At 47.2% G+C, this 28,000-nt stretch overlaps 1 protein-coding gene across 1 annotated transcript; it reads right to left on the bottom strand.

Moving 5' to 3' along the window:
* Nucleotides 1-6: 6 nt before the first annotated feature.
* Nucleotides 7-27,762, bottom strand: APRT (adenine phosphoribosyltransferase). Its single transcript, XM_029608623.1, has 5 exons — nt 27,570-27,762; nt 12,231-12,334; nt 11,985-12,118; nt 6,602-6,680; nt 7-6,025 (listed from the first exon to the last, which is right to left on the bottom strand). The coding sequence occupies exons 1-5, from the start codon at nt 27,659-27,661 to the stop codon at nt 5,886-5,888; spliced, it is 549 nt and encodes a 182-aa protein (XP_029464483.1). The 5' UTR covers nt 27,662-27,762; the 3' UTR covers nt 7-5,885.
* Nucleotides 27,763-28,000: the final 238 nt, after the last annotated feature.

Genomic DNA, 28,000 nt, shown 5'->3' with positions numbered 1-28,000 from the left:
ATTTGAGCTTTGTCTCTACAAGTCAGCTACAGTTGTAGTTGTGTTTTTTTTTTTTATTCAGAACATCTTTAATTCTTTGATCAGGGCTCCATGTAACTCCTTTAATACATTAAATTCATCTTCCCTGTACATACCCGGATCAGTCCAGACACCTGGGTTGTGACTGCACCAGCAGATGGAGACAGAGCAAGACCTCTAGGGCATCCCTACATAGAGTAAGGCGCCACCCACAGTCCCTCTGTCTCCAGCAGATGGGGCAGGTTCACCCACAGTCTCTGGGATCCTGGGTAGCGTGCGTTAGTCAGGATTGTTAGATTGTTTGGTTTTTTGAAAAAAAAAGGTTTAGGTAGTCAGAAGTTCCAGAAGTAGACTCTCTCGCCCTGACAGCCTCCCAGGGGGGGTTTGGAAGGTTCTGAGGGAACCATCCCCCCCTGGTAGAGGCCGCAGCCTTTTGCTGGCAGCAGCGTCGGGGGGTGACACTGGGGAGCCCGGTTCACTTACCCCCGCTGGAGCAGGCAGCTCAGGACCAGGGATAGTGGCCAGGAGGCGGTGATCGCAAGTAAAAAAAACAAAACAGTTTGTGTTTTGTTTTGTAGCGGCTCCGCCTTGCCAGCTCTCCGTACTTCGGGCTCCGTTTTAATTGCTCTTGGTTTTGCTTGCTGGGGCTTTCTCTATTGCGCTGGGGATGCCGCGCGGATCTTTTTGCCGCGCATGTGTTGCGGGACGGCATCTGTTCCAATTGTGTCTTGGGCGGCGAGGGGCCGTCCGAGACAGGTTGGGGAGGCCGTTCGCAGCCCGCGAAAGTGCAGCCGTGCGACGGGCAGGCAGGAGAGAGCAGTGCTGAGCCGTTCCCGCTTAGCGCGGGAACGGTGGCCATCTTGAACGCGGTCCGGGAAGCCACGAGGAAGGCAGTAGAAAATGGCGGCCTTCCTCCGGAGCTTTCCCCACAGCAGCCGGCCCCCAGGGGGGGCCCGCTTCCCCTGTTGAGGTTAGTGGGGAGGAGGCTTCCTCTGGTTCGGAGGCCTCCTTCTCCTCCGATTTCGCGTTGCTTTTACACAAGGTCCTGAAGTGCAAGAGGTCTAAAAGGCAGCTAGGGGTATCCCGGAAGAGAAGAGCGGGGAAAAGGCCTGGGAAAACAAAGGACCCTCCCAAACAGATGCGCCTGGTGTGCGGCAGACCGCAGGAGTCTGAATCCGAGTCTTCCTCATCAGAGGACGGAGCCCCTGGGGTGGGGGAGCTGATGGGCTGGAGGTAGAGGGGTCAGGCCCACCAAGTAAGGCAAAGGTACAACAGTGGAGGGCGACAACCCGAGGGTAGTCCGACTGTTCCGGAAGGAGGAGTTAGCTCCGCTTATCTCGGCCATCCTGCAGGAGCTCGGTGTGGAGGCACCACAGGTGGAGTCCCGGCCGGGGGCCAATATGGACCCGGTTCTGTTGGGTCTTACCGGCCCGGCAGTAGCTTTCCCATTCCATTTTTTGGCATCTGACATCTTATTTCGAGAATGGGATACTCCAGAACTGGGGCTGAAAGTAAGCAAGGTCATGGATAAGTTGTACCCATTGCCAGAAGCGGCGATGGAGCTACTTCGTCTCCCTAGGGTGGATGCAGCGGTCTCGGCAGTAACAAAGAGGTCGACGATCCCGGTCACAGGCGCTACCGCTCTCAAGGATATCCAGGACAGGAAGCTGGAGACGCAGCTTAAAGTGTTCGAGGTTTCGGCCTTGGGGGTCCGTGCAGCGATTTGTAGTAACTTTGCGCTGCGGGCGGGGCTCAGGTGGGCCCAGGTCCTCCAGGCCAGTGCGGACCTGTCTGAGGAGGAGGCTGCACAGGCAGATCACCTGGAGGCGGTGATCGCTTACAGTTCAGATGCACTGCATGATTTGCTCGGGACTTCTGCCACAGCTATGGTCTCAGCAGTGTCGGCGCGGCGCCTCCTCTGGCTCCGAAATTGGGCGGCGGATGGGTCCTCTAAAGCTCACCTTGGTTCGCTACCCTTTAAAGGGAAGTTGCTGTTTGGACAGGAGCTGGATGATTTGAAGTCTCTCGGGGAAAACAAGGCTTTTAAGTTGCCTGAGGACAGGCCAAGGACTCTGACGCCTTTCACCAATCGAGCACGTTTCCGAGGGAACAGGAGGTCGCGCCTGCAGAGATCTTCAGGTTCCTCTTACCGTTCCGGGCCAGCCAAGTCAGCCTCGTGGTCTCAGTCCTTTCGGGGGAAAAAGTTTGGGAGGCCTGGTGGACCCCCATCAGGAGCGGGGTCCAAGGCATCCCAATGAGAAACAGACTGTCCATTCCTCACAGCTGTTACCAGCGGCGGTGCCAAATGTAGGAGCCAGGTTGACCTTTTTCACAGAGGAATGGGCCAGAATAACCTCGGACCAGTGGGTCCTCAGCGTGATAGATCAAGATTACGCTTTAGATTTTGCACGAATTCCGGCAGACAAGTTCCTGGTGTCACCCTGCAAAGGATGAGTCAAGCGCCAGGCGCTGAAGGACACTCTCCAGAGACTCTCAGACCTAGGCGCAATACTCCCGGTACCTCCGGGGCAACAGCGGAAAGGACTGTACTCCATTTACTTCGTCGTGCCAAAAAAGGGAAGGCACGTTCAGGCCCATTTTAGACTTAAAAGGGGTCAACGGGTGTCTTCGCATCCCACGGTTCAAAATGGAGACTATTCGGTCCGTGGTAGCCTCGGTTCGACCGGGCGAGTTCCTGGCGTCATTGGACCTCACGGAAGCATATCTACACATAGGCATCCAGCCGTTCTATCAGAGGTTCCTCAGGTTCTGCATTTTGGGCAGACACTACCAGTTCAGAGCCCTTCCCTTCGGGCTCGCCACCGCTCCCCGCACGTTTACCAAGGTGATGGTGGTGGTGGCTGCTCACCTCCGGAGGGAGGGGTTCCTCGTACACCCTTACTTGGACGATTGGCTCATTCGAGCAAAGTCAGAAACTGTGTCGGCAGGCGGTCAACAGAGTGCTACAGCTCTTGCGCTCCCTCGGATGGGTGGTCAATCTCACCAAGAGCTGACTGGTTCCCACGCAGTCCTTGGAGTATCTGGGAGCGCTGTTCGACACGAAACAGGCCAAGGTGTTTTTGTCCAAGGAACGAGTGTGCAAGCTGCAGGGCCAAGTGTGGCACTTGTCTCTGCGAATGCCGATGGTGTGAGATTACCTGATGGTACTCGGCTCTTTGGCCTCAACGCTGGCTTTGGTTCCCTGGGCTTTCGCTCATCTACGTCCATTACAGTCAGCTTTGCTCTCCTGCTGGAAGCCGGTCTCGGAGGAGTTCCACCTCCCGCTCCCGGACCAAGCGAGGTCCAGTCTGTAGTGGTGGCTCAATACCGACCACCTAATGTGCGGGGTTTCCCTGGTCATGCCCAGCTGGACAGTAGTTACGACGGATGCCAGCCTCTCCGGATAGGGGGCTGTCTGTCTAGGTCGCTCGGTGCAGGGCCAATGGACCAGGGCTCAGGCACGGTGGTCCATCAATCGATTGGAGACCAGGGCGGTAGCACTTGCTCTACAGTCCTTCCTACCTTTGATCTGGGGGAAGGCGGGCAGAGTGCTCTCGGACAATGCAACTACCATGGCATACATCAATCGTCGAGGAGGGACGAGGAGCCGGCTAGTAGCGGGGGAGGCGCATCACCTCATGGGCTGGGCGGAGCAGAATCTCAGCCACATTGCGGCGTCTCACATCGCCGGGGTCGACAATGTTCAGGCGGACTTCCTCAGCCGCCGTCATCTCGATCCAGGAGAATGGGAACTGGAGGAGGTCGCCTATCAACTCATCTGCAAAAGGTGGGGGACGCTGCACATGGATCTGATGGCCACCGCTCAGAACACAGTCTCCGGTTTTACAGCCGCCTGAGGGAGTGAGGGGCCGAGGGGGTCGACGCGCTGGTACTTCCATGGCCCACAGGCATGTTGCTGTACATGTTTCCTCCCTGGCCCCTGACAGGCAAGGTATTGAGGTGGATAGAGCAACATTCGGCTGATGTGATTCTGGTAGCGCCGGACTGGCCGAGGTGGCCTTGGTTCGCAGACCTCGTCCACTTGGCGGTGGAACCTCCCCTTCGCTTTCACAGGGCCACAGCTCTCCTCCACCAGGGACCCGTTTGTTTGGAGGAGGCGGATCACTTCTGTCTCGCGGCATGGCGTTTGAGAGGGCACGTCTGAGAAATAAGGGATATTTGGAGGCAGTGATAGCTACCTTGCTGAGGTCTAGGAAGCAATCTACGTCCTTAGCCTATGCTCGGGTCTGGGCGTTGTTTGAGAGTTGGTGTAGGGATCATAAAGGGGATCCTATGTCAGCGTCTGTGTCGGATATCCGTGCCTTTCTCCAGGCTGGCCTCTCGAAAGGCCTTGCTTGCAGTACCCTTCGGGTCCAGGTGGCAGCACTCTGTTGTCTCCGGGGTAAGGTACGAGGGGTGTCTCTAGCACTCCATCCGGATGTAGCGCGTTTTCTTCGGGGGGGGGGCTAAGCATTTGCGTCCTCTGAGGCATCCTTGTCCGTCCTGGAATCTCAATTGGGTTCTTTCCGCTTTGTGCTCGGCCCCTTTTGAGCCAATAAGGCGGGCAACTCTAAAGGATCTTACTTTGAAGGCGGTTTTTCTCGTCGCGATTGCGTCGGCAAGGCGAGGCGAGTTTCTGAGTTACAGGCTGTCTTGTAGGGAACCGTTTTTGCGGATCTCGGATTCTGGGGTGTCCTTACGGGACAGTTCCTTCCTTTCTACCAAAGGTGGTGTTGGCGTTTCATTTGAATCAGTCGGTTGAACTTCCCGCCTTTCTGGTAGAACAGTGGGAAAACTCGGCGAAAGAATTACGGAAACTCGACCTCCGCAGGGTCCTTCTACGGTACCTGGAGGTTACTAACCCTTTTCGGGTGTGCGACCACCTCTTTGTTCTGTGCGCTGGACCAAAGAGGGGTGGTGTGGCTTCTCTAATCACGATTGCGCATTGGCTCAAGGAGGCCATTGCTTCGGCGTATTTGTTGAAAGGGAAATCTGTTCCAATGGGCCTTTGGGTGCACTCGACGCGAGCACACGCTACTTCGTGGGTGGAATCTTCTCACGTGTTGCCTCAAATCTGTAGGGCGGCGACCTGGAAGTCGTTGCACACCTTTTACTAGACATTATAGGCTGGATGTGCAGGATCGGGGGGTTTTGGAGAGAGTGTACTCAGAGCGGGACTCTCTGGTTCCTACCCTCGGTAATTTGGCTCTGGTACATCCCAGGGGTCTGGACTGATCCGGGTACGTACAGGGGAAGGAAAATTAGTTTCTTACCTGATAATTTTCGTTCCTGTAGTACCACTGATCAGTCCAGGAGCCCACCCAAGTAGTGCTCGTCTGTCGGTACGGTTTGTTCTGAAGTAATGGAGAGTCCGCTCGGTGGATTCCTTGTTTTTTCTTGTGGATTGGTTCTCATTGTTTGCCCCTAGTTCTGGCAGTTCTGTTCCAGATGGGGAGGTTTTTTGGTGTTGAATCGGCCCTGGTTAGGGCGGTCTAGTTAGATAGTTGGTCAGTTTGGCTATGATATGGCTTTGACATTACGTAAGACTGAGGGACTGTGGGTGGAGCCTTACTAGATGTAGGGATGCCCTAGAGGTCTTGCTCTGTCTCTCTCTGCTGGTGCGGAGTCACAACCTAGGTGTCTGGACTGATCCGTGGTTCTACATGAACGAAAATTATCAGGTAAGAAACTAATTTTCCTATCTCTAATTCTTGACATTCCATCTTGTACCTGATACAGGTAATGCTCCACCAGCAGTGAACTTTACATGTAATGTGGATGAAGAGAGCAAAGACCTGTCACTAACACTTGTTCAAGAAGCTATAATTAATGTTTGTAGATACTGATGATACAGGTCCTCTGCACTGCTAATACTGTAACAAAGAATACAGATGGAAAGGGCCGAGCTTTTTGGCACCTTCCAGCATCTTCAATTCTATCAAAACCAAGCACTCAAGAATCTCAGCATTCAGCTTCTTCATCAATGTACAGGCACCATACAATGTACCTATGGTAAAACAAAAAAAAAAAAAGTTAATCTAGAATAGAATGTTTTACTAGATTAAAAGCTTCTTAATCCATAAAGGACAAGAGTAGAAAAAGGTGCTTAGTGGCCTGTTGGGAAATTTGCAAGTGTTGTAAGAGGCAACAGCTAACTAGTTTGGTTTTGATTTTCCAGTGGCATCTTAATAAAAACAGGTGCATGTTAGCCTCTTAATTATTATGCAAGCTCTGTGTGCCAAGTACTACATCAAAGAATGATGAATTAAAGCCAAAACTCAGATTTTATGCAGTAGTACATTTCTCCAAAAGACATTGTTCAAGTTAGATTTGCTCAAGGTTGATGTCCTTGCAGTTTGGCTCAGTGCAAGGCTTGTTCGATACTATGCACTACCATTATTTTCTTCCTTAGAGCAGTGGCAGTAACTTTCCTTCACATTTGGCTACCCAGTCTGCAAATAACATTTTCCTTAGCCATTTAACTCATGTAAGAGAAACAAAACTGTGTGAGAAGATATGCAGTTGGTAAGAGTGGCTGATAGAAAGCCTGTGTGAAAAGGTAGTCTTAGAAAGCAGTTATTACCTCCAGTTGCAAGCAGATCATCAATAATAACCACCTTCTGTCTTGGCTCTACTGCATCGGCCTGCATTTCAAGGTCAGCCTGAAAAATAGAAAAGCAATTTAGCTTACTTCAGAGCAGCAGCAGTGCTACATCCTGGGAAGAGTGCAGAAGTACTGCTGCGTTGGGTGGGGGAGGTGTTCCTAAAAATAAAATGTCAGCTTCCCCTTTCTTTAGAAGGAAAAAAAGCTCAGCCTCCCTTAGTTTTAAATGACTAATGCCACCTTCTGAATTAGCAATAACTAAGTTTTAAACTTCTCTCCTTAAAACATGCTGCATGTAGATGGCATGAAAGTTCATGTCCAACTAACTACAAAATTCCCCTTTATGCTGGGGGCGGGGGCTTAGTCTGTTTAGGTGAGGTGACAGTGCTGCAGCAGAAGGTACAGAATGGAAGGTGGTATTTACAACTGCTATTTAAGTGCCACACCTTGGTCTGGGTTTCAAGAGAGCACCAATGCATTTGCACACTGGTCTATAGCCAGATGGATTAAGGAAGCTTAGGGCAGCAGATATTGATAGCAGTAGAGTTGACAGCATATTCAACACGCACAGGCTGCTTCCTAGGCTGAATCTCGGGCAGTCTCTGAAGAGACCTGGAAGGTAGCAGTCTGATTCTTTGCTAAGTATTACTACTTCCTCTGCGCTTAGGAAAACCAGTGATGGTCATGTACTCTTATTTTTGTTTGATCTGGCATATCACACCAGTTTACAGTGGTTCAATAAGACTTTGTGTTTTACATTGTAACTTTATCATATGTAACAATATAGTTTAGATTGAAATAGGAGCAACAATATAGCTTAGAAAGACAGGATCAATGTTGATTTAACTGTATAACACTTATTAAATAACAGTGTAGAACAATTTAACTGTATGACAACAGTAGAACAATTTAGATATAAAGTAGAACAAGTTTTTATTTGGGGAATTTTATACAAGTTTTTAGATAATATTAATGGGTAGCACTGAAGGTTTTATGATTGGTTATTTCTGGTGCTGTTATGCATATTAATAGTATGTCATGGGGAGCTTAGTCTGTGTGAATTTAGTGGGGTGTAATTTACATCTAAGCTTCTGGAATTTGAGGGAAGAAGGAGCTGGAAGTGGAATTGGGGAAAGGTATGGAGGGTGAGAGGAGGATCAGATGGGGGAGGAAGTTCTTAGTGCAATTGGAGGATGGGCATTAGTTTGCTGTCAGGAAGGCTTTTTTAAAGAGCCATGTGTTGAGGTTTATTTTTTTTTTAAGGATTGAGTCGTGCGATCCAGTGCCTATGCCAGCACTGGCTGGAGGCTCAAGGCAATTTGCCTCCCAAGGATTTTGGCAGCAGTGGGGCATTCCCCCCCCCCCCCCCTACGAATGGAAGAGTTGCTGGGGGGGGGGGGGGGTACAGGAGGTGAGACAATGGACTCCACCCCTCACACCCACTGGGAGAGACATTAGGGGGGCAGTTCACAGACTGCCCTTTTTAGGTCTATGGGCCCTGGTATGGCTTTATCCTCCTCCTGGGTTGAGTTTTTCCAGGGGTTATAGGCCTTCCTGAAAGGGCATCCAGCAGAGGTGAAGCAGCCCTGTAAGAAGTGGACATATCCTAGGTCATCCCACGTGGTGTCCATGTCAGGGCAGTGCCACAGTGAGGCTGTCCCTGGTGAGTTAGAGGATTGTGAACCATCGGATGATTCCAGTTGCCACTGATTCCACACCTCTGGAAAGAGAGGGAAATGCCACCTGCCTTGGAGCCACATTGGACTCTACTCCACTTCTTTCACAAGGCCAAGTGGCCAGCTCTTTTGATGTGGACCCTGAAAACACTCAAGAATAGACAGGGGTGATGCTATGAGATTACAACAGAAAGACCCCCATCTTGGTGGCCTTGCAGAAGCCATCCCGTTTCTTTCCCCTCTTGGAACCAGTGCAAGAGTAAATTAACCTTGAGTGGAAGGCTGCAGCCGAGAGGTTTAACAGTGGGCACTCCTTGGCAGGCCTGTACTCCTCGGATGGGAAGGTAGGGTTGATATCTTAGTGTATGCTGTCCCCAAGTGAACCACCATCCCAGGCAAAAGTGGAGCAGCAGTGAAGGATGCCCAGCATAAAAGGATTGAGGCCATCCTCAAGCAGGTATCTGAAGCAATGACAATGAATTTGCCAACAGCTTCTTGCTGTTCCTTGGTAGTACGAGCAGGTTTGCATCTCTTTCAGGCGACTCGAGGAGTAGGAGCAGATAGCACGCTGGCAAATGGAACGAGGAGCTGCATTGCTAGCTAATGTGGGCTGTGACTGTGAGTGGGCAGCTGCTAGTAGTGGAGTGTGGCAAAATAGATGACGTGGGGTTTATTATTCTGCCTTGTGCCATTTCCCCACAGAGCTCATTTTCTCTGTGTTGGCCTGCAGGTGGTAATTGACCTCTTCCCTGTAATTCACAGAGACTTGAGCTCTGCTTTGAGTGAAAGTGGCTTGCTTAACATACACATCCCAGCAACTCTTGAGTACATGTAACACTGAAACAGCTTTTTGGCCAATGGCACTGCAGCACAACACTTAATACTGTTTGCCCTGAGGGTGCTAGAATGCTCCAGTCTCAGCTGGGAATACAGAGAGAGCAGATCTGGGCGGAGGCCTTGTTCAGCCTCTGTGGACAGCCTTTTGTCTAACCTGCCCAGGGACTATTAAGTACTGAAAAGTGTTTAGCTAGTTTCTACTGTTTAATCCTTGTTTTACCTGTTTGTTTGAAGTTTAAAACTTATCTGTTCACTGTCCCCACTTTTTCTTAAACTTATTAGTTGGTTAGCTCTGTCTGTCTTGGACTGACAGATGATCCCGGTATGTTGTGCATTTTGGTCTATAGGTGGTTTTCAAGGAATTGTGTGACCCTCAGGTTGGGTGGGGGGCCCACTGGCCCTAGAAAGCACCACGGGCTAGCCTGCTCAGAGGCAAGCAGGAACCCAGGTGACAGGGTGCCAGTGTAGGAGCACATGTGCAGGCAGGCATGTCCAGTGCTTAGCAGGACCCTCCAGCTAGACCCAGGGTTAACCCTGCATGGGTATCAGGGGTGGCTCCAGGCAACATGTAGCTTCTGTGATAGGGGCAAGATGCCTGCTCTGGCTGCAGAACTGGTTGGGTGATACGATTTCTAAGTCACATTTCTCAAGGTTACCCTTCAAGGTTTCTCTCTTGTTCGTTAATGAGTCTGAGAATCCAAGATTCCACGACTGCCGAGCACAAGGCAGCAGGGTCACGGTCTTTTGGGGTGAAAACAGGACTCCCTGGTGTGGCCTTACAGAGGCCAATGACTCAAATCATATCCCTTCAGAATAGCTCAGTCCTTTCAGCCTAAGAAGCCATGTGAGGATGCAGGCTGCAAGACCAGAGCATCTCAGTCTTTGCAATAACAGTGCAGAAGCCCACCTACCGGTTCTGGCGATAGGCGGACCTCGATCTTGCTTTTAGCGCAGGTGGGCCCCAATCAGAATGGAGCAGTGTCCTGGCTGTAATAAGAACTTACTATGTTCTAGCACTTCTCAGGCTTCCTCCAGATACCTAGATGGACTCTCCGTGCAACTCACTGACAAAGAGTGGCAGTCATAGTTCCCATTAAGCTGAGGGCATGAGTGATTACTCATACATTTCAGAGCATCACTCACAGGTTTTACATTACTAGATACAGAAATGAAATGCTAATACTGGCTCTCAAAAATTGTTGGTTTAAAAACATTGTTGCTCATATGCAAATAAAATTGTACACAGTCACTCCTTGGAGAGAGCATTTGGGACAGTGGAGATTACATTTAGAAGGCTGCTCAACCTCAGGGTCATGATTCTAGTTCCCCTATAGCAGGAAAATACAGGGTGATATTCTATTTATTTTGTCATTCCCAAGAAGGAAGAGGTTTCTTTCCCACTGACCCTAGATCTGAAAGGAGTCAACTGGTATTTGCAAGCAATTCACTTCAGGCTGAAAACTTTACGCTCTAATTATAGCAGTACAGAAAGGGGAATTCCTCACATCTCTCGATCTGACAGAAGCCTAGCTACATATCCCCATTCGACGGGATCATTAGCGGTTCTTTCATTTCGCCATCCTAGGGCACCATTATCAGTTTGGTCATTGTGGTGGTAGCAGCAAGAAGAGCATTCTAGTCTATTCATATCTGGATGACTTGTTGATTCAAGCCAAGAAAACCGGAGAGTCAATTGGAGTCTCACAGAGTCATCTGCCAACTTCAGGAGCTAGGCAGGGTGGTGAACTTAGCTAAGAGCAGTCTACAGCCAACACCGACCCTGGAGTACCTGAGTGCGACTCAATATGGAGCAGGGCAGAATGTTCCTGCCAGAGAAACGCATCCAGAAGTGGGTGACTCAAATCCAGGCCTTGAGGCTGGCCATTTGTTCAATGGTGTGGACTTATTGGCAGGTCTGGAGGTCATTGGAGGTAGTACTCTGGGCAAGGGCACAGATGCGGCCACTTCAGTCTGTGTTTCACTCCTTAGGTCTGCTGCAGAGTGTTCATGGCCTATTGGGGATAGACTATAAAGAAGCCAAAACAGTTGTATAACTGCAACTCTTATCTTCTACCCCCTGGCCTCCCTCTCTCTTTAACTCCCCTCGTACCAGGTGCTTCCTTCAATTCATGCACCCCTTCTTGTACGTTTTCCATCCCCCTGTTCTCATAGCACCCAGCAGTCCCAACTAATTACTTTGCCTTGTTATACCCTTTTAGTTAACCAATCCGTACCTATATCTCCTTTATAACCATCCTGGAATGTTCTAAGCCTTCGTACCTCCCTCTCGCCCTTCCTGGAATTTCTTTGGGATTAGTGTATATGCCAATGTAAAAGAATTCTAGGGAGAGCTGCCTTGAAACCAGCTTAAGGCAAAATATCAAATGCTTATATTTAAATAAATCCAGTTGCTAGATTTAAAGTCATGGTTGCAGGGTTCATTAAGTATTGGCGTGTGGCCCGTGGCTGAGGGCTGTTGCTACAATGATTAAGTTGGGAGGAAATATAAAATAGGGGAAAAATCCCAGGTAGTTGTGAATAAAGGCTTGTGATGCCAGATCCCAGCCTTGGGTCTGACTGACCTGAAGTGCAAAAGGAGCAGGAGGAAACTGCAGGGTCAAAAAAAAAAAAAAAAAAAAAAGGTGGCCTGCTCTAATGGTGAATGTAGATAGAACATCTTGTATTTCAATGATATTGTACAACTGAGTTTTTGCCTTTACCAAACCAGCTTGTATTAGTCAGACAACAGTAACTCTTTCCTAAATTCTCTTCTGGTTACACAGCTAAATAAGAAATATGCACTGTATGGCTAACCTTGAGTGCAAGGATCACGCCTACCATACAATTACCTTTCCATATTCTGACGAGTAAGACACCGATTCGGTGGCACCAGGTAATTTTCCTCTCTTTCGAATTAGGACAAACCCAATTCCAAGCCTCTGGGCCAGAACAGGGCCAAACAGAAAACCCCTTGAATCTAGGCCTGGTGGAAATGAGAATGTGCATTAACAAAACAAGGCACCAATTATTTTGAATATCATCCAAGATACATTGCTGAGGCATTTGCAAGAAATAAACATCCATACTGTACAGACCAGCAATGACATCAATCTGGGCGTAGGTCTTCTTCAAATGATCTTCCAGCAGATCAATGGCAGCACAGAAGGCAGCAGGGTCTTTTAGTAGTGGGGAGATGTCACTGTTAAATTAAAGATGCAGTGTTGGTTTCATAATACTGAAATACATACATGTGGCAGAAGCAATGAGTTATCCTACTGGATGCCAAAAGATAAAAAGGGGGAAAAAAATGCCTAGGCTACTGAGATGAATAAAAGCCACAAAATCCCTGAAAGCCTACTTTTCAATAAGACAAGCAAACTAACACCAAAAAGCTAAAAATATAGCAAAAATAGTGCCAGCTATTAAAAAAAAAAAAGAAAAAAAAAAAAAGTGTGGTTAGGCTAATTTCCCTACTCTTGCATCGCACAGGTAATTTCTGAAAGCTGTGATAAATTTATCGCACCAGCACTAATTTTTGCATCGCATGCTTGATTAATTCACTGCAGGCGCACTTACCAACCAAAAAGGTTTTTATAGCAAATGCCGTTGGGGGGACAGACTCTGTAGAGATCAATATTGTAACTGTATACCACAGTAAGAGGGGGCACTTTTAACTCAGGGTAAGGTAGGCTGGGGGGGGGGGGGATTTTTACATACACAGAGGTGCAAACAGCAAAGTTGGCCTCGGTGAAGATTTTCTGTCATTTGAAGCGATGAAAGGTAAAAGAGGAGTTGATTTGTACAATGTTCTCTCTACTCAGCTTGTACAAATCAACTCATTTTTTACCTTTCATCGCTTCAAATGACAGAAAATCTTCACTGAAGTCAACTTTATTGTTTGTACCTCTGTTTATGTAAAACTGCCCCCAATCGAGTTAAACGTGCCCCCTCTTACAGTGGTATAAATAGCAGAGTCACACATTGGTCTCTACAGAGGCGTGCGCTTTCCCTGCTCATTTACATTAACTCCACCCAAACTCCTCCCACTTGCAAAACTAACCACATTTGCATATTCACACACACTGCGCTATTTAATGCAAAATGATAAATGACCCTGCAAAACTGGTTTGGGGAGACTGTCCCTTTAACTCACATTTATGAGCTTTCCCTTAAAGTGTTTTAATAATACAATCATTGAATTAGCACTCAAAATTCACACCCTTAAACTACAAGCAGTTTTGCTACTATAAACAAACCAACTTTCCAATAATATAATTCTATTATGGGAACCAGGGCAGCAAATAAAATGGAAAATGACCAATAGTAAAAAAAAAAAAGCTAGTTTATGGATGTCAAATCATCAGAGCCCCATGTCAAATCATCAGAGCCCCAATATGCCCAATCCACATCCAAACTTACTTCTGAAGATGATAAAAAATTAATATTTGGACACACTACTCACACTCCAGATCCTTGAATGTTAGGCCTAAACTAATTCAAGATCCAGCTAAGTATACTCTGAGCTCTGGTAAGGATGTTGTTCTGAGTGACCATCCTAATGGTAGACAGGCAAGTACTGAAAGCTAGTAGGGACCATAAAAATATGTTTTATCACATTCTACAATAATTCACATGAACTGAATTACTGGGGAGAAGGCCTGAAGAATGGGAGTAGGGGTTTCAAATTATTCTTTGGGCCCTTGTTCAAACTTTTAAAATCACTTCTGGATGATGATTTTATAATTTTTTATTTGAGATCATCAACAGATCCCTGCTGGATGGTGACCTTACTTTCCAGCTTCAAGGAGCTATTGCAACACCCACCTTGAAGAAATAAAAACTGGATGACAGTTTAACACAGGTCAGAACTGGGACAAACATTCCATTTTTGGCAAACCTTTTAGGAAGTTCAGCTACGCATTAATTGGTCTCATTTTTGGATGATATTAAGAGGCTAGATAAAGTTTCAATCCAATCAATTTTAACATTAGAGATATTTTACAGCATGTAGATAAAGGTGAGAAGATGCTGTTAGTAAAGCTGGATCTTTCCTCAGCATTTTATCTTAAGATAAGTGGTTCCCAACCTGTGGTCCATAGACCATAACAGGGGTCTGCAAAAACCCAGGCCAAGAGGCAGCCTGACAAACCCCATTCCACAGCGGACACAAAAGAGAAAACACCCAACAGGCCGCTGGCGAACCTCATCCTGCCAGCGGCTGAAGAGTGAAGAGGGCCACCAGCACATCCCATCTCGCTGGCGGCGGAGGACTGCAGTGGGCCACTGTCTCTCCCGATCCCACCGACAGCTGAGAAATGAAGGCTACGAAGATGATGGCACATCCCATTTTGCCAGCAGTTGAAGACTGCAGGAAGCCGCAGGGCTACCAGTTCACCCGATCCTGCCGGCGGCCAAAGAATGCAGGAGGCAGCAGGGCTACTGGCTCGCTCCATCCCACCAGCAGCCTGAGTGAGGAGGCCGCTGGACCCTCTCTCCCTGTGCAGCACAAAGAGGAAACGGCCGGGGTGAGAGGGAGCAGTTATCGTGTATCTCAGCATGTGTTTTGAGTGAGAATGAACGTGTGCATTTATGAGAAGAGAGTTTATGCACCCCTCTCCCCAGCCCTACTATTTCACAGCAATTTCAGGATGACTGGAAATCAAAAGGTTCCAGGTTCAGAGAATGGGGAATTTTTAAAATCCTTTTTAGTTTTATCCTTGGCTGTTTGATGTTTGAAATATTGTTGATTTGTGAAGTTTGAAACATTTAAATGAGTTTTAAATTATTGGATGTTGTATGTGTCAGTTTTGAAATATTCTTTTATTAGTAAGGTTTTATTATTATTTTATATTTTTGATTGTATTTGTTTTATGAGAAATGACAATGTTTCAGTTTTTCCATTTTTGTTATGATTATGTAGTTTGGCTTCTTGCAGTTTCCAGTTCAGTTTTTGTCTGCACATTTGTATGTATACTGTGTATTCTGTATTCGGAGAACATATGTCTGTATTCTGCATGTATGACTTCAATGAGGTATTCTGCTAGCATGTACTTTCTAAATAGGGATCTATAGCAGCATAATTTGTTTTCCTAATAGGAGGTATATTGGTGTGTTAGGGCCTGGTGTAATTCATAGGTAAGGTTCTCACTGCTTTGAGTCTGGTAGTTAGTGTGTTATGGTATGGCAGATTTTCTATAGTCTCTAAGTACATTTTTTGCAGGATTTTGTAGTATACAATGTTCCTGGTAGAAAAGGGACTGTGTGTTGCTGTTGCTGAGATGACATTTGATTATGTTTTTATGATGAATGGTAAGGGGGAAAATGTCCTTGTTCTACTCTGCATCCTTTGTTGGGGGAGCTTCTGTGAACATAGGGTACTGTAGAATGAGAGGTGCAGATTTTATATTGGGATTGTCCCACTCCTATCTAGACATTTTCATTATGCTCTTGAATAATTTTAGTGGTAGTTTTACTAGATAGCTGAAACTGGCCAGGTTTTTTTTGTTTGTTATTTAGAAGGTTCTTTTGTTTGGAGAGGCCACTGATATGCATGCTCAGAACCTTGCAACAATGATGCAAAATGTTTGTAGCAGTGCCTCTTGCTTTATGTAGAGGGGGGTCTTGATTCTGCATGTATGAAATTTAGTAATAGGCAGCTGTGGGAGAGCCAGTGGAATCCGCCAAGATCAAACTAACAAGTGATTTTCTTTAAAAATCATAATTTAAAAACAAAACAAAACACCCCATCTTGGGGGTGGGTGGGATGGAAATATATACACCAAATCTTTCTCTACATCTCCCTTGTAGTAATATGTAGCTGTCTCAAACATCCCTCCTTCCCCTTTCCCACCACAGTCCCTCTCTCATTCCACCAGTCCAGTCCCACCAGTCACTCTGTCTCCCTCCACAAGTTCATACTCACCAGTTGCTATAGGAAAATTGGTTACCACCTGCTAATTTCCGTTCCTGTAGTAACACGGATCAGTCCAGACTCCTGATGTTTATTCATCCCTGCCTGCAGATGGAGACAGAGAAAGTTTCACCGACACTGCTTGATAAGCCCTGGTGCCACCTGCAGTTCCTTAGTATTGATCTGTACCCAAGCAACAAATAAAAATCACTTGTAAAAACGTTAAATAAAAAATATGAATCTCAACCTCTAAAGGGTACCAAAAAGATCAAAGCTGAGTGGAGGATTCTCCACCTCCATAGAGTTGGTGGGTTTTGGACTGATCCGTGGTAGTACAGGAACAAATGTTATCAGGTAAGAACCAATTTTCCTTTCCCTGTACATACCGATCAGTCCAGACTCCTAGGATGTACCAAAGCTCCTTAGTTGAGGTGGGACTTGGAGAGTCCCGCTCGCAAATCACTCTCGCTGAAAGAATGAGCCTCTGGATCTCAGACGTCTAAGCGATAATGTCTCAAATGTATGGAGCGAATTCCAAGAGGCCGCCCGACATATTTCTTGTGGAGATACTAACTGAGCCTCCACCCACGAGGCTGCTTGCGACAGAGTAGAATGAGCCCATAAACTGTCAGACACCTGAAGGCACTTGAGAATATAGGTTGACCCAATAACCTCCTTGAGCCACCTCGCAATGGTAGCCTTGGAAGCCTGGGAACCTTTCTTTGCGCCACTCAACAAACAGGTGATCGGATCTCTGAAAATCATTGGTCACCTCAAGATCTCAGTAAGGCCCTCCGGATGTCCAAACGTCTGAGTTCTCGCGCATGACGAGTAGAAGCATCCAAATCTGGAAAAGCTGGAAGCTCCACAGTCTAATTAAATGAAAAGCCAAGACCACCTTAGGAAGGAAAGAGAGAACTGTCTGCAAGGATATGCCTGAATCTGAAATCCACAGGAACAGATCGTGACAAGATAAGGCCTGCAACTCTGATATTCTCCTCGCCGAATAAATGGCCACCAAGAAAACAACCAGAGTCGCCCTGCGAATAGACTCAAAAGGTGGATCACTCAAAACTCGAAGGACCAAATTAAGATGGACAAACCCTCCGCACTGGAGGATGTAAATTCTTAACCCCCCAAAATCGGACGACATCAGGATGAGTGGACAAGTTCCCCCATCAATTGTCCCACGTAAAGAAGTTAGAGCTGCTACCTGAACTCAGAGAGAGTTAAATGCCAAGCCTTTGCTCAAGCCATCTTGAAGGAAGGATAACACCTGAGACACTGAAGAATGTAAACGCTTGAACCCCTTTAGCTACACACCAAGCCTCAAAAACCTTCCAGACTTGGATGTAAGACAATGAGGTAGATGTCCACTAGCATGAAGCAGGGTAGTAATAACCGGTTCAGGGTACCCCCTACACCTCAAACATCACCTCTCAAAAGCCAAGCCGCTAAACCGAAGCGATCTGCCTGATCGAAAAATATGGGGCCCTGAGGAAGCAGATGACTGAACCAAATCGGACTGTCCACTGCCAAGTTGACGAGATCCACGAACCACAGATGATGCGGCCACTCCGGAGCTACCAATACAATGTTCCCCCAGATGCCGCTCTATCCCGCACAAGATCTTCCCCACCAGAGGCCATGGGGGAAATACGTAAAGAAATACCGCCAGAGGCCAAGGAACCACTAGAATGTCGATTCCCTCTGCTCCGTAGTCTCATCTGCGGCTGAAAAAGCGCAGCACCTTTGCATTGTGGCGAGACACCATCAGATCCATGTGGGCAACCCCACTTCTCGCAAATGAGCTGTATTACTGAATGACAATTCCCATTCGCCTAGATCTAGAAGACTGCAACTTAGAAAATCCGCCCGGATATTTTCGCTTCCCGCAATATGAGAGGCAGCTATCTGGGTCGTGGGCCTCAGTCCAGAGAATTAACTCCCGAGCCTCCTGGGCTACCAAGTTGACTCTTGGTTCCGCTCTATCGATTGATATATGCCATGGTTGTCGCATTGTCTGACAATATTCTGAGTGAGCGACATTGGACCAATGGCAGAAAGGCCAACAACATTAATCGCACTGCCCTGGTTTCCAAGCGATTGATAGACCAAGAGCGTTCCTCCGCCGACCAAATACCCTGAGCCAACTGATGCTGGCAAACTGCCCCCCAACCAGATAGACTGGCATTAGTAGTGACAATGATCCAATCTGGTACCTGTAAGTTGACCCCCCCCCGAAGAAAGTGAGAGGCTTGGAGCCACCAAGAGAGACTGTCCCACTTAGGGGTATCGAGTGATACTGGCTGATGAAAGGCTTCCGACAGTGGATTCCATTGTGCTAACAGAGTCTACTGTAACGGTCTAATATGCGCAAAGGCCCAAGGAACCAACTTGAGGGTGGAGGCCATGGATCCCAGCATCTGTAAAAAATCCCAGGCTCTGGGTACCCACAATGCCAACAAACTGTGAGCCTGCGCTTGCAATTTGCATGCTCTCTCCTCCGTCAGGTACACCTTGCCCACGCTCTTGTTGAACCGGGCTTCGAAATATTCGAGACTCTGTGACGGGTTGAGATGGCTCTTGGCGAAATTCACCACCCAGCCTAGAGATTGCAAGAGCTGAATCATCTTCCGGACTGCTGTGTGACAACTGGCCTCTACCACCATGATCTTGGTGAAGGTCCGGGGCGCCGTGGCTAGCCCAAAAGGAAGAGTCTAAAACCGGAAGTGCTGACCAGAACCATGAATTTCAGATAACACTGATGGTCCCGACGAATAGGGATATGAGGATACTCCTCCATCAGATCCAATGAAGACAGAAACTCCTGACTGCGAACCACCACAATAACTGACCACATGGTTTCCATGCGAAATTTTGGGATATGGAATACCGACCAGTGCCCCTTTCCGTCAGGGGGGACCTAAACCCCTGTCTAAGGTCTCCTGAACTAATCACTGTTTTTCCCACGACCCGTGGGGGGAGAGCAAAAAGATGTCGCAGATGGGACGAGCAAAATCTAAGGCAGTTTCTGATGACCAAAAGGATCCACTGTTCCTGCGTAAGATTGGCCCACTCCTCGTAAGTACATAAGAAATTGTCATGCTGGGTCAGACCAAGGGTCCATCAAGACCAGCATCCTGCTTACAACAGAGGCCAAACCAGGCCACAAGAACCTGGCAAGTACCCAAACACTAAGAAGATCCCATGCTACTGATGTGATTAAAAGCATTGGCTATTCCCTAAGTGAACTTGAGTATGGACTTCTCCTCCAATTGAGTGAAAAAGAATTTTCTCCGATTAGTCTTAAATGTGCTATCTGCTAACTTCATGGAATGCTCCCGTGTCCTTTTATTATCCGTAAGTGTAAATAACCGATTCACATCTACTTGTTCAAGACCTCTCATGATCTTAAAGACCTCTATCATATCCCCCCCTCAGCTGTCTCTTCTCTAAGCTGAACAACCCTAACCTCTTCAGCCTCTCCTCATAGGGGAGCTGTTCCATCTCCTTTATCATTTTGGTTGCCCTTCTCTGTATCTTCTCCATTACAACTATATCTTTTATGAGATGTGGTCTCACCATGGAGCGATACAGAGGCATTATGACATTTTCCGTTTTATTTACCATTCCCTTCCTATTAATTCCTAACATTGTTTGCTTTTTTGACTGCTGCAGCACACTGAGCCGATTTCAAACTATTATCCACTATGATGCCTAGATCTTTTTCCTGGGTGGTAGCTCCTAATATTGAACCTAAATTCATGTAACTACAGCATGGGTTATTCTTCCCTATATGCAACACCTTGCACTTGTCCATATTAAATTTCATCTGCTATTTGGATGCCCAATCTTCCAGTCTTGCAAGGTCCTCCTGTAATGTATCACAATCTGCTTGTGATTTAACTACTCCGAATATCATCGGCAAATTTGATAACCTCACTCGTCATATTCCTTTCCAGATCATTTATAAATATATTGAAAAGCACTGGTCCAAGTACCGATCCCTGAGGCACTCCACTGTTTACCCTTTTCCACTGAGAAAATTGACCATTTAATCCTACTGTTTCCTGTCTTTCAACCAGTTTGTAATCCACAAAAGGACATCGCCTCCTATCCCATAACTTTTTAGTTTTCTTAGAAGCCTCTCATGAGGGACTTTGTCAAACATCTTCTGAAAATCTAAATACACTACATCTACCAGTTCACTTTTATCCACGTTTATTAACCTCTTCAAAAAAATGAAGCAGATTTGTTAGGCAAGACTTCCCTTGGGTAAATCCATGTTAACTGTGTTCCATTAAACCATGTCTTTCTATATGCTCTAAGATTTTGATCTTTAGAATAATTTCCACTATATTTCCTGGCACTGAAGTCAGGCACACTGGTCTACAGTTTCCCAGATCGCCCCTGGAGCCCTTTTTAAATATTGGGGTTACATTGGCCACCCTCCAGTCTTCAGGTACAATGGATAATTTTAATGATAGGTTACAAATTTTAACTAATAGATCAGATATTTCATTTTTTAGTTCCTTCAGAACCCTAGGATGCATACCATCCGGTCCAGGTGATTTGGTTCATTTTGTCTGACTCATCACCCCTGAAAACCATCTGCGGAACTGGTAGCTCCAACATCCTCATTAGTAAACATGGAAGCAAAGAGTTCATTTAGTCTTTCTGCAATGGCCTTATCTTCCATAAGAGCCCCTTTAATCCCTCTGTCATCTAATGGTCCAACTGACTCCTTCACAGGTTTCTTGCTTCGGGCATATTTTAAAAAGTTTTTATTATGAGTTTTTGCCTCTATGGCCAACTTCATTTCAAATTCTTTCCGCTTGTCTTATCAATGTTTTACACTTAACTTCACAATGCTTATGGCTTTATCCTATTTTCTTCAGATGGACCCTTCCAGTTTTTGAAGGATTTTTTTTGGCTAAAATAGCCTCTTTCACCTCACCTTTTTAATCATTCCGGTAATCGTTTTGCCTTCCTTCCACCTTTCTTAATGTGTGGAATACATCTGGACTGCGCATCTAGGATTGTATTTTTAAACAATGTCCATTACTGTTGAACACTTTTAACCTTTGCAGATGCACCTTTCAGTTTTTTTCTAACTATTTTCCTCATTTTATCAAAGTTTCCCTTTTGAAAATTTAGTGTTAGAGCTGTAGATTTACTTATTGTCCCCCTTCCAGGTATTAATTTAAATTTGATCACATTATGATCACTATTGCCAAGTGGCCCCACCACTGTTACCTCTCTCAGCAAATCCTGTGCTCCACTAAGAATTAAATCTAAAATAGCTAGACACCCCCCTTAAAGGAATGGCGGAGTGGTGCAGCCTTGCCTCATTGGGAGGATATTGCTCCTGGCACCCCTCCTTTGGTGGGGGCTCTAAAGGGCCGATGAGGTCCACGAAAGGACTGCCCCCAGGACTGATCTCGACCCACAAACTGCTTCTGCGAGGCTGGCTCACCCCTCCTATGAAGAGGCTGTCTGCCTTCCCGGAAATTGGACTGAAATGGAAAGCACTGCTTGGACTTAGGCCTATCCTCCGGCAACTTGTGAACCTTACTGTCCCCCAATTTTTTTATCAATTGATTGAGATCTTCACCAAACAAGAGACTGTTCTTAAAGGGCAGAGAACCCAATTGGGACTTGGACGAAACATCAGCAGACCAGTGATGCAACCACAAAAGCCTCCGAGCTGAAACCGCAAAGGCCATAAGCTGAGAAGAGGTTCGCACCAAGATATAGAAGGCGTCTGCTACGTATGCCACTGACGCCTCCATGCGTTCAGCGCGACCATCATCCACACCGGGGCTAGCCTGACCGCTCTGCAACTGTTGTACCCAATGCAAACACGTCCGTTGCATGTAGCTGGAGCAAATGGCTGCCCGCAGAGACAAAACGGAAACCTCAAAGATCCGCTTTAAATTAACCTCCAGCTTACGGTCTTGTACATCCTTTAATGCCGAAGCCCCCGCCACTGGAATAGTTGTCTTCTTAGTGACCGCCGAGGCCGCAGTGTCCACTTTTGACATCATGAAGAGATACAAAGTCTGCTCGGATAAGGGATAAAGCTTCGCCATAGCTCTCCCCACCCTCAAGCCGGCATCAGAATTCCACTCCTGAGCCACCATTCTCTGCACGGATCTATGATATGGAAAGGCCGAGGGAGGACCACGAGTCCCATCCAGGACAGGGTCCGCCCCATTCGGGTCCAAATCCGACAGAGGGGGCTTTAATCTGAGCTCCCCGAGGACCTGCGGAATTAAGGGGGCCAATTCCTCGTGGCAAAACAAGCGAAGAATCTTTGGATCGACTCAGTCTGAAATCGGTAAATCTGACACGCCTTCCCCCGGACCATCAGCATCTGGATCGCCCGCATCCGAGTCAGCCACAACATGATCAGAGGCCGGTGACCCCGCCCAGGGGAGCCCATAAACCCCTGGAGGCTCTTAGGACCTTCTGGAATCCTCCACATCCCCAGCTGACTGCAGTGGCCCAGCATCATCTCAGCTTGAAAGATAGGAGAGCCCTCACAAAAAAAGCAGCTGACCAGAGCCCAAAGTCACCTAAGCGGCCTCGTGAAGGGGAGGGATCTGGACCACCAGATTTGCACCCCACAGATGAGAGCCGGGGCGAGTGTATTCAAAGGTCACTGACCTCCAGCTCGTTGATCTCAACCAAACAGGGAAGGGTTCCACAGGGAAAGACTAAAAAAACGACCAAAACAAAAACCGCCAGAAACTGCAGATTTATGCACCAGCCACCATCTGCTGGAGACACAGAAATATTGAGGAACTGCAGGTGGCACCAGGGTTTATCAAGCAGTGTCAGTGAAACTTTCTCGGTCTCCATCTGCTGGCAGGGATGAATAAACCCCAGGAGTCTGGACTGATCTGGGTACGTACAGGGAACTCTCTCCACCAGTCCATCCTTGATAGTCTGTCTCTCTCCACCATGCCATCCCCACCAGTTTCTCTTTCCCCACTCTCCATTGCCTTCCACCAGTCCATTCTTAACAGTTTGTCTCCTCTCTACCAGTACCTCCCAATCTGTCTATATCTCTCTCCATCAGTCCATTTTCTACCATTTTCTCACTCTCCCTCCACCTATCCCTTTCTTCCTTCCTCCTCCAGTCTATCCTGGTCTCTCTGCCCGCACCCCTCCCCCCAATCAGTCCATCTCCACCAATCTCACTCTCTCTCCTTCCACAACTCCATTCCCCTCAGTCGGTCCAGATCCAGCTGTGTGACTGCCTATAGTTACACCACAAGTTATTGAATATGAGCACATTCTTGCACATTTATTACTGTGCTTTGCAATTACTTGTTTTACATTTATATCAGTAAGCATTATTTAATAAATTTGATACATTATGATGAGTCTGGGATGCATATAATTACATAAATAACTTTTCTATATATGATATATTACTGCAGGTAAAAATAAAAGAAGAATGTGGGAGTCTGAACATTCTGGAGGTTGAAAAGGGATCCATGCTCCCAAAAAGTTATATATATCATGATATATTGCTGAATAGATGCAAAGTAGTTGAGCCTGAGGGAAGAGTTCTTTAGTGGATTCACTCATTTTTTTAGGGTAGGTAATCAGGTGTCAAGAACTAGAAGTTTATTGTGCAGAGTTCCCCAGGGGTCATCTTTATGCAACTTTTGGGTAGGCTACTCCAAGCATAGGGCCTAAAAGGATGCATCCAGGCTGAAGGACCCACTCTATGGGTCCTTCAGGGAAGGACGTTAATAAAATCTTGGATAAGTTGAATGAAGGGCTATTATAGATGGCCAAGTGGTTGATCAGTAAATTGGTATTGAATATTTTTGGGGATTGACAATTGAGGATCCAGAGATTTTACCTATTTCAGTCGCAGCATTGCGTGGCCTCCATGTTTCTGTGCTACAAGTAAGAGATTTGGGAGTGCTTCTGGACTGGAAATTCCATACGTCTTTAATGTCAAGAAAATGTTTTAGGTGGGCAGAAGATTGCGACCTTTCCTAAAAAATTTTTTTATATATTGCAATCTCACATTCATATTAAAGTGGTTGACAATAAAGAGACAGTGATTCAAGCTTTGGCGATGTGTCATTGGGACTACTGCAATACTCTGACTTCAGAGCACAAAAGGGTTACCCAAGGTGACTTCAGATGGTCCAAAATGCTGCAGCAAAGGTACTTTTGAGATCTCCTGCCTAGTGCCACATTTCTACAGCGTATACTAGCTCCTAACAGATTAGTTTTAGAATCTTGACTCTTGTCTTTAGGGTGCTGAGGCAATGGGCCTCACTAGCTATGTGATAAAGTGAGTTGGAATGAACCAAGGAAGCAATTGCATTCTGGTCAGGGCAAGCTGTTAAGTATCCCTTCTTTCAAGAAAGTGATGGGGGCAAGGGTCCATGCTAGAATTTTTTTCATCGTGGCAACAACCTTATAAGAATAAATTGCCATTTGAGATAGATGTTGGAGAGGGATTATTTGTCCTTTTACAAAACAGGATGAGTAGGATAAGGCTACACCTCTTCCACTAAGCTGGTTCATATTGGTATTTTGTTATTTTAGATTGTAAGAGTCATGGATTGTTGTTATCTATGTTCGTGTTATTTTATATTTGTATGCTGTTGATATTATTACTGTTTATTGTTCACCACCTTGGAGGCTTTTATTAAGATCAGGCTAGCTGTCTATAAAAAACAATAAACAACCAGCCACATTATAACATTAAAAGATTGTGACATTTTCACAACCTGTTTCTGAAGCAGTACAGGAACTTCTGAAGGATGACCTCCCGGAGTCTGGATTCTTGAATATGTACTTGGCTCTGAACAATGTTAAACTGGCAGATATATATAAATGCTACATGCACCACAAAATGTTAACTGCTAGCAGTGGCATGCAGTTGAGACATGTAAAAGCTAACAAATTCCATATTAAGATAGATTAACTTTTTGGAAGTTTTATTTTGTAGGACACTGCCTAATAAGATGCCCCAACTGCACATATAGCAACTTAAAAGACTTTTGAGGGGAAACCCCCTCTCCTTTAAGTCTACAGAATGTGCTCAAAATTTATCAGGCAAACTACCGTATTTTTCGCTCCATAAGACGCACTTTTTTTCCCCCAAAGGTGGGGGGAAAATGTATGTGCGTCTTATGGAGCGAATATAAAAAAAACCAAACAAAAATCTAACAACCCCCCCCCCCCCCGACTCCCCCAAGACCTGCCAACTTAATTTCCTACAACCCCCCCCCCCCCTGACCCCCCCCCAAGACCTGACAAATTAATTTCCTGCAACCCCCCACCCTCCTGACCCCCCCCCCCCCAAGACCTGCCAAACGTCCCTGGTGGTCCAGCGGGGGTCCGGGAATGATCTCCTGGGTGTGGGCCGTCGGCTGCCAGTAAACAAAATGGCGCCGACGGCCCTATGCCCTCACTATGTCACTGAGACCGACCGCTGCTATTGGTCGGTCTCAGTGACATAGTGAGGGCATAGGGCCGTCGGCGCCATTTTGTTTACTGGCAGCCGACGGCCCTATGCCCACACTATGTCACTGAGACAGACCGCTGCTATTGGTCGGTCTCAGTGACATAGTGAGGGCATAGGGCCGTCGGCGCCATTTTGTTTACTGGCAGCCAACGGCTCACGCCCAGGAGATCGTTCCCGGACCGCTCCTGGACCCCCGCTGGACCACCAGGGACGTTTGGCAGGTCTTGGGGGGGTCAGGAGGGTGGGGGGTTGCAGGAAATTAATTCGGCAGGTCTTGGGGGGGGTCAGGAGGGTGGGGGGTTGCAGGAAATTAATTCGGCAGGTCTTGGGGGGTCAGGGGGGTGGAGGTTGTTAATTTAAAGGGTTGGGTTGGGATGGGGGTTTCGGGGGTTCCCAGAGAAAGAAAAGTTTTCTGATCTGGGGAGTGGACCGAAATGGCCCTCCCCAGACCCGAAAACAAAATGGGGAGAAAAAAAAAAGCTATGCACTCCCCTAATTTGCTCCATAAGACGCCCAGACGCAGAGCCGGTTTAGCACAATTTTTTTTTTTTTTTTAATTTTCCCCCTCTGAATCCTAGGTGCATCTTATGGTCAGGTGCGTCTTATGGAGCGAAAAATATGGTAAATTTAATGAGCCCAAATCAACAGCTATTGGCCATGACTTCCAAAGCAGCAGAGCCTATAGTTGCTCAAATTTAGGTCAAATCTGAGTGAGTCAGGCTCCTATTCCGATTCAGTTAACTAGTAGGATCTGTAACACAGGTACTCGAGACCAGTCGTCCAGGCAAGCACACGAACTTCCTCCCCCCCCCTTTATACAAAATACACAATACAACTGTATGGAATAACAAATAAGGCCGCAGTTTATTAAACCTAACCCGAGCCTTAAGTTAACATAATTCCAAAACAACTCCCCCACCTCCGCCGCACGCCGTTCTTCACTTACCACCGCGGCCCAATGGTAAGCAGCTTGGAGCTCCCCCCCCCCCCCCAAGTCGGCAGCGAGGGTAAGCTTGCGGCCTGAGCATCGGCCCCCCCCTTGCTCTTTAGGCCTTCTCGTGCAGCAGCCCCAAACTGCACGAGCATTAACCCCCCCCCTCCACCGTGTCCTTCACAATTTCAAATAATACAAACCAAACATGGCTCGGATTTCCACCTACTGTGACATTGCAACACATATGGAAATCCAAACAACAACCACCTTGAGGGAGGGAGGGAAGCAAAACTCGGCTGCTTGCTTCGCCGCCGGATTCCCAACTGCCTGTACCCCTGCTGGCCCTATTCTCCTCATCCCCAATGACCAATAGCAGCGCAGCCATTCAAAAGGCTGCGCCGCTATTGGTCTGATTACCTCCTGCCCCCTCCCCCTATTTTCCTTCCCTTCCACCGCCTTTCCTCCTGCTCGACCCAGTGTTATATTCCGCGCCCCCGGGACTAGCCCAGTTCGCCTCCAGTAAATGTTACCAAAATAATGCATAAAGTGGAAGTACATAACGTTGAAAATAAGAGTAAAAAACATTACAGAGATCAAAGAGCAATTCCAGGATGATGGTCATGTGTCTGGTCAGATTACTGTTCTTGGCCTAGTGGCAGAATCCATTGGATTTTGTCCTTGTAGCAATTTGAGGATCCAAGCTGATTCTATATACTTTCAAGGGCATGGCTAACCAGGAAGGCTGAAAAATTTGCAGACCATATAGAAGAGAGAAATTAGCAGGCAAACAAAACAAAAAGAAATATGCAAAAGTGAGAAAAAACAAACAAGAAGTTTTATCCGTGGACGAGAAAGCCGCTCTGAGCACTTGTCCGTACGGATTTAGGAGGCAGCAAAGATGTAATGGAAGCCACCGAGAAGAGACCAGGAGGTCAGAAACGGTGTGAGGAGCAGAATCCGGGCAGCCACCGGAGCTCTGCCGCGAGCTGCAAGCGGGGACGGAGCCTCGGGGCACCGAAGGAGGGAGGGAGGGGGCGGCGGATACCCTGAAGCGCTACCGCGGGCCGTACCGCTCCTCTCACCGAAAACAGACGCCTGGCACCGGGAAGTCGGGGAAGTCCCGGATCCGCTCTCGGACGCGCAGCAGCTTTTGCTCCGGGGTCTCCACGCTCATGGCTGCAGTTCTACGGAAAGCCTCGCGCCAGCCCCTGGACTAGAAAGCATGCGCAGAGCGCGCCCCGCCGGAAGTTCCTGTCCTGTTGCCAACTTCGCTTATTTACCGCGAGATTGGGCTTGTTTTTGTAGTCATTCGCGGTTTTTTTTTCCGATTCGCGGGTTGCTTTTAATTGGGCTATTTTTTCTGCCAGTCGCGTTTTTTTGGGCTTGTTGGGCGGGACTTGTGCTCTGAATCATGTTACAGTGATTGGCGGCGGCTGCTGCGATGAAGCCTGTCCATAGCAGGCGCACCCTATCCCTATATTGCAGCAGTCAGCCAATCAGAGCAGGAGCTGCA

Source organism: Rhinatrema bivittatum, chromosome 7, assembly GCF_901001135.1.
Source record: "Rhinatrema bivittatum chromosome 7, aRhiBiv1.1, whole genome shotgun sequence".
NCBI lineage: Eukaryota > Metazoa > Chordata > Amphibia > Gymnophiona > Rhinatrematidae > Rhinatrema > Rhinatrema bivittatum.
This window is presented reverse-complemented; position numbering and strand designations above follow the sequence as displayed.

What these genes read in the sequence shown, in the direction of transcription:
- APRT (XM_029608623.1), bottom strand. Translation starts at nt 27,661, where the DNA reads ATGAGCGTGGAGACCCCGGAGCAAAAGCTGCTGCGCGTCCGAGAGCGG. An exon ending in GTGCCAGGCGTCTGTTTTCG is followed by an intron (nt 12,335 to 27,569) that starts GTGAGAGGAGCG and finishes TTAATTTAACAG; the next exon opens with TGACATCTCCCCACTACTAA. An exon ending in TGATCTGCTTGCAACTGGAG is followed by an intron (nt 6,026 to 6,601) that starts GTAATAACTGCT and finishes GTTTTACCATAG; the next exon opens with GTACATTGTATGGTGCCTGT.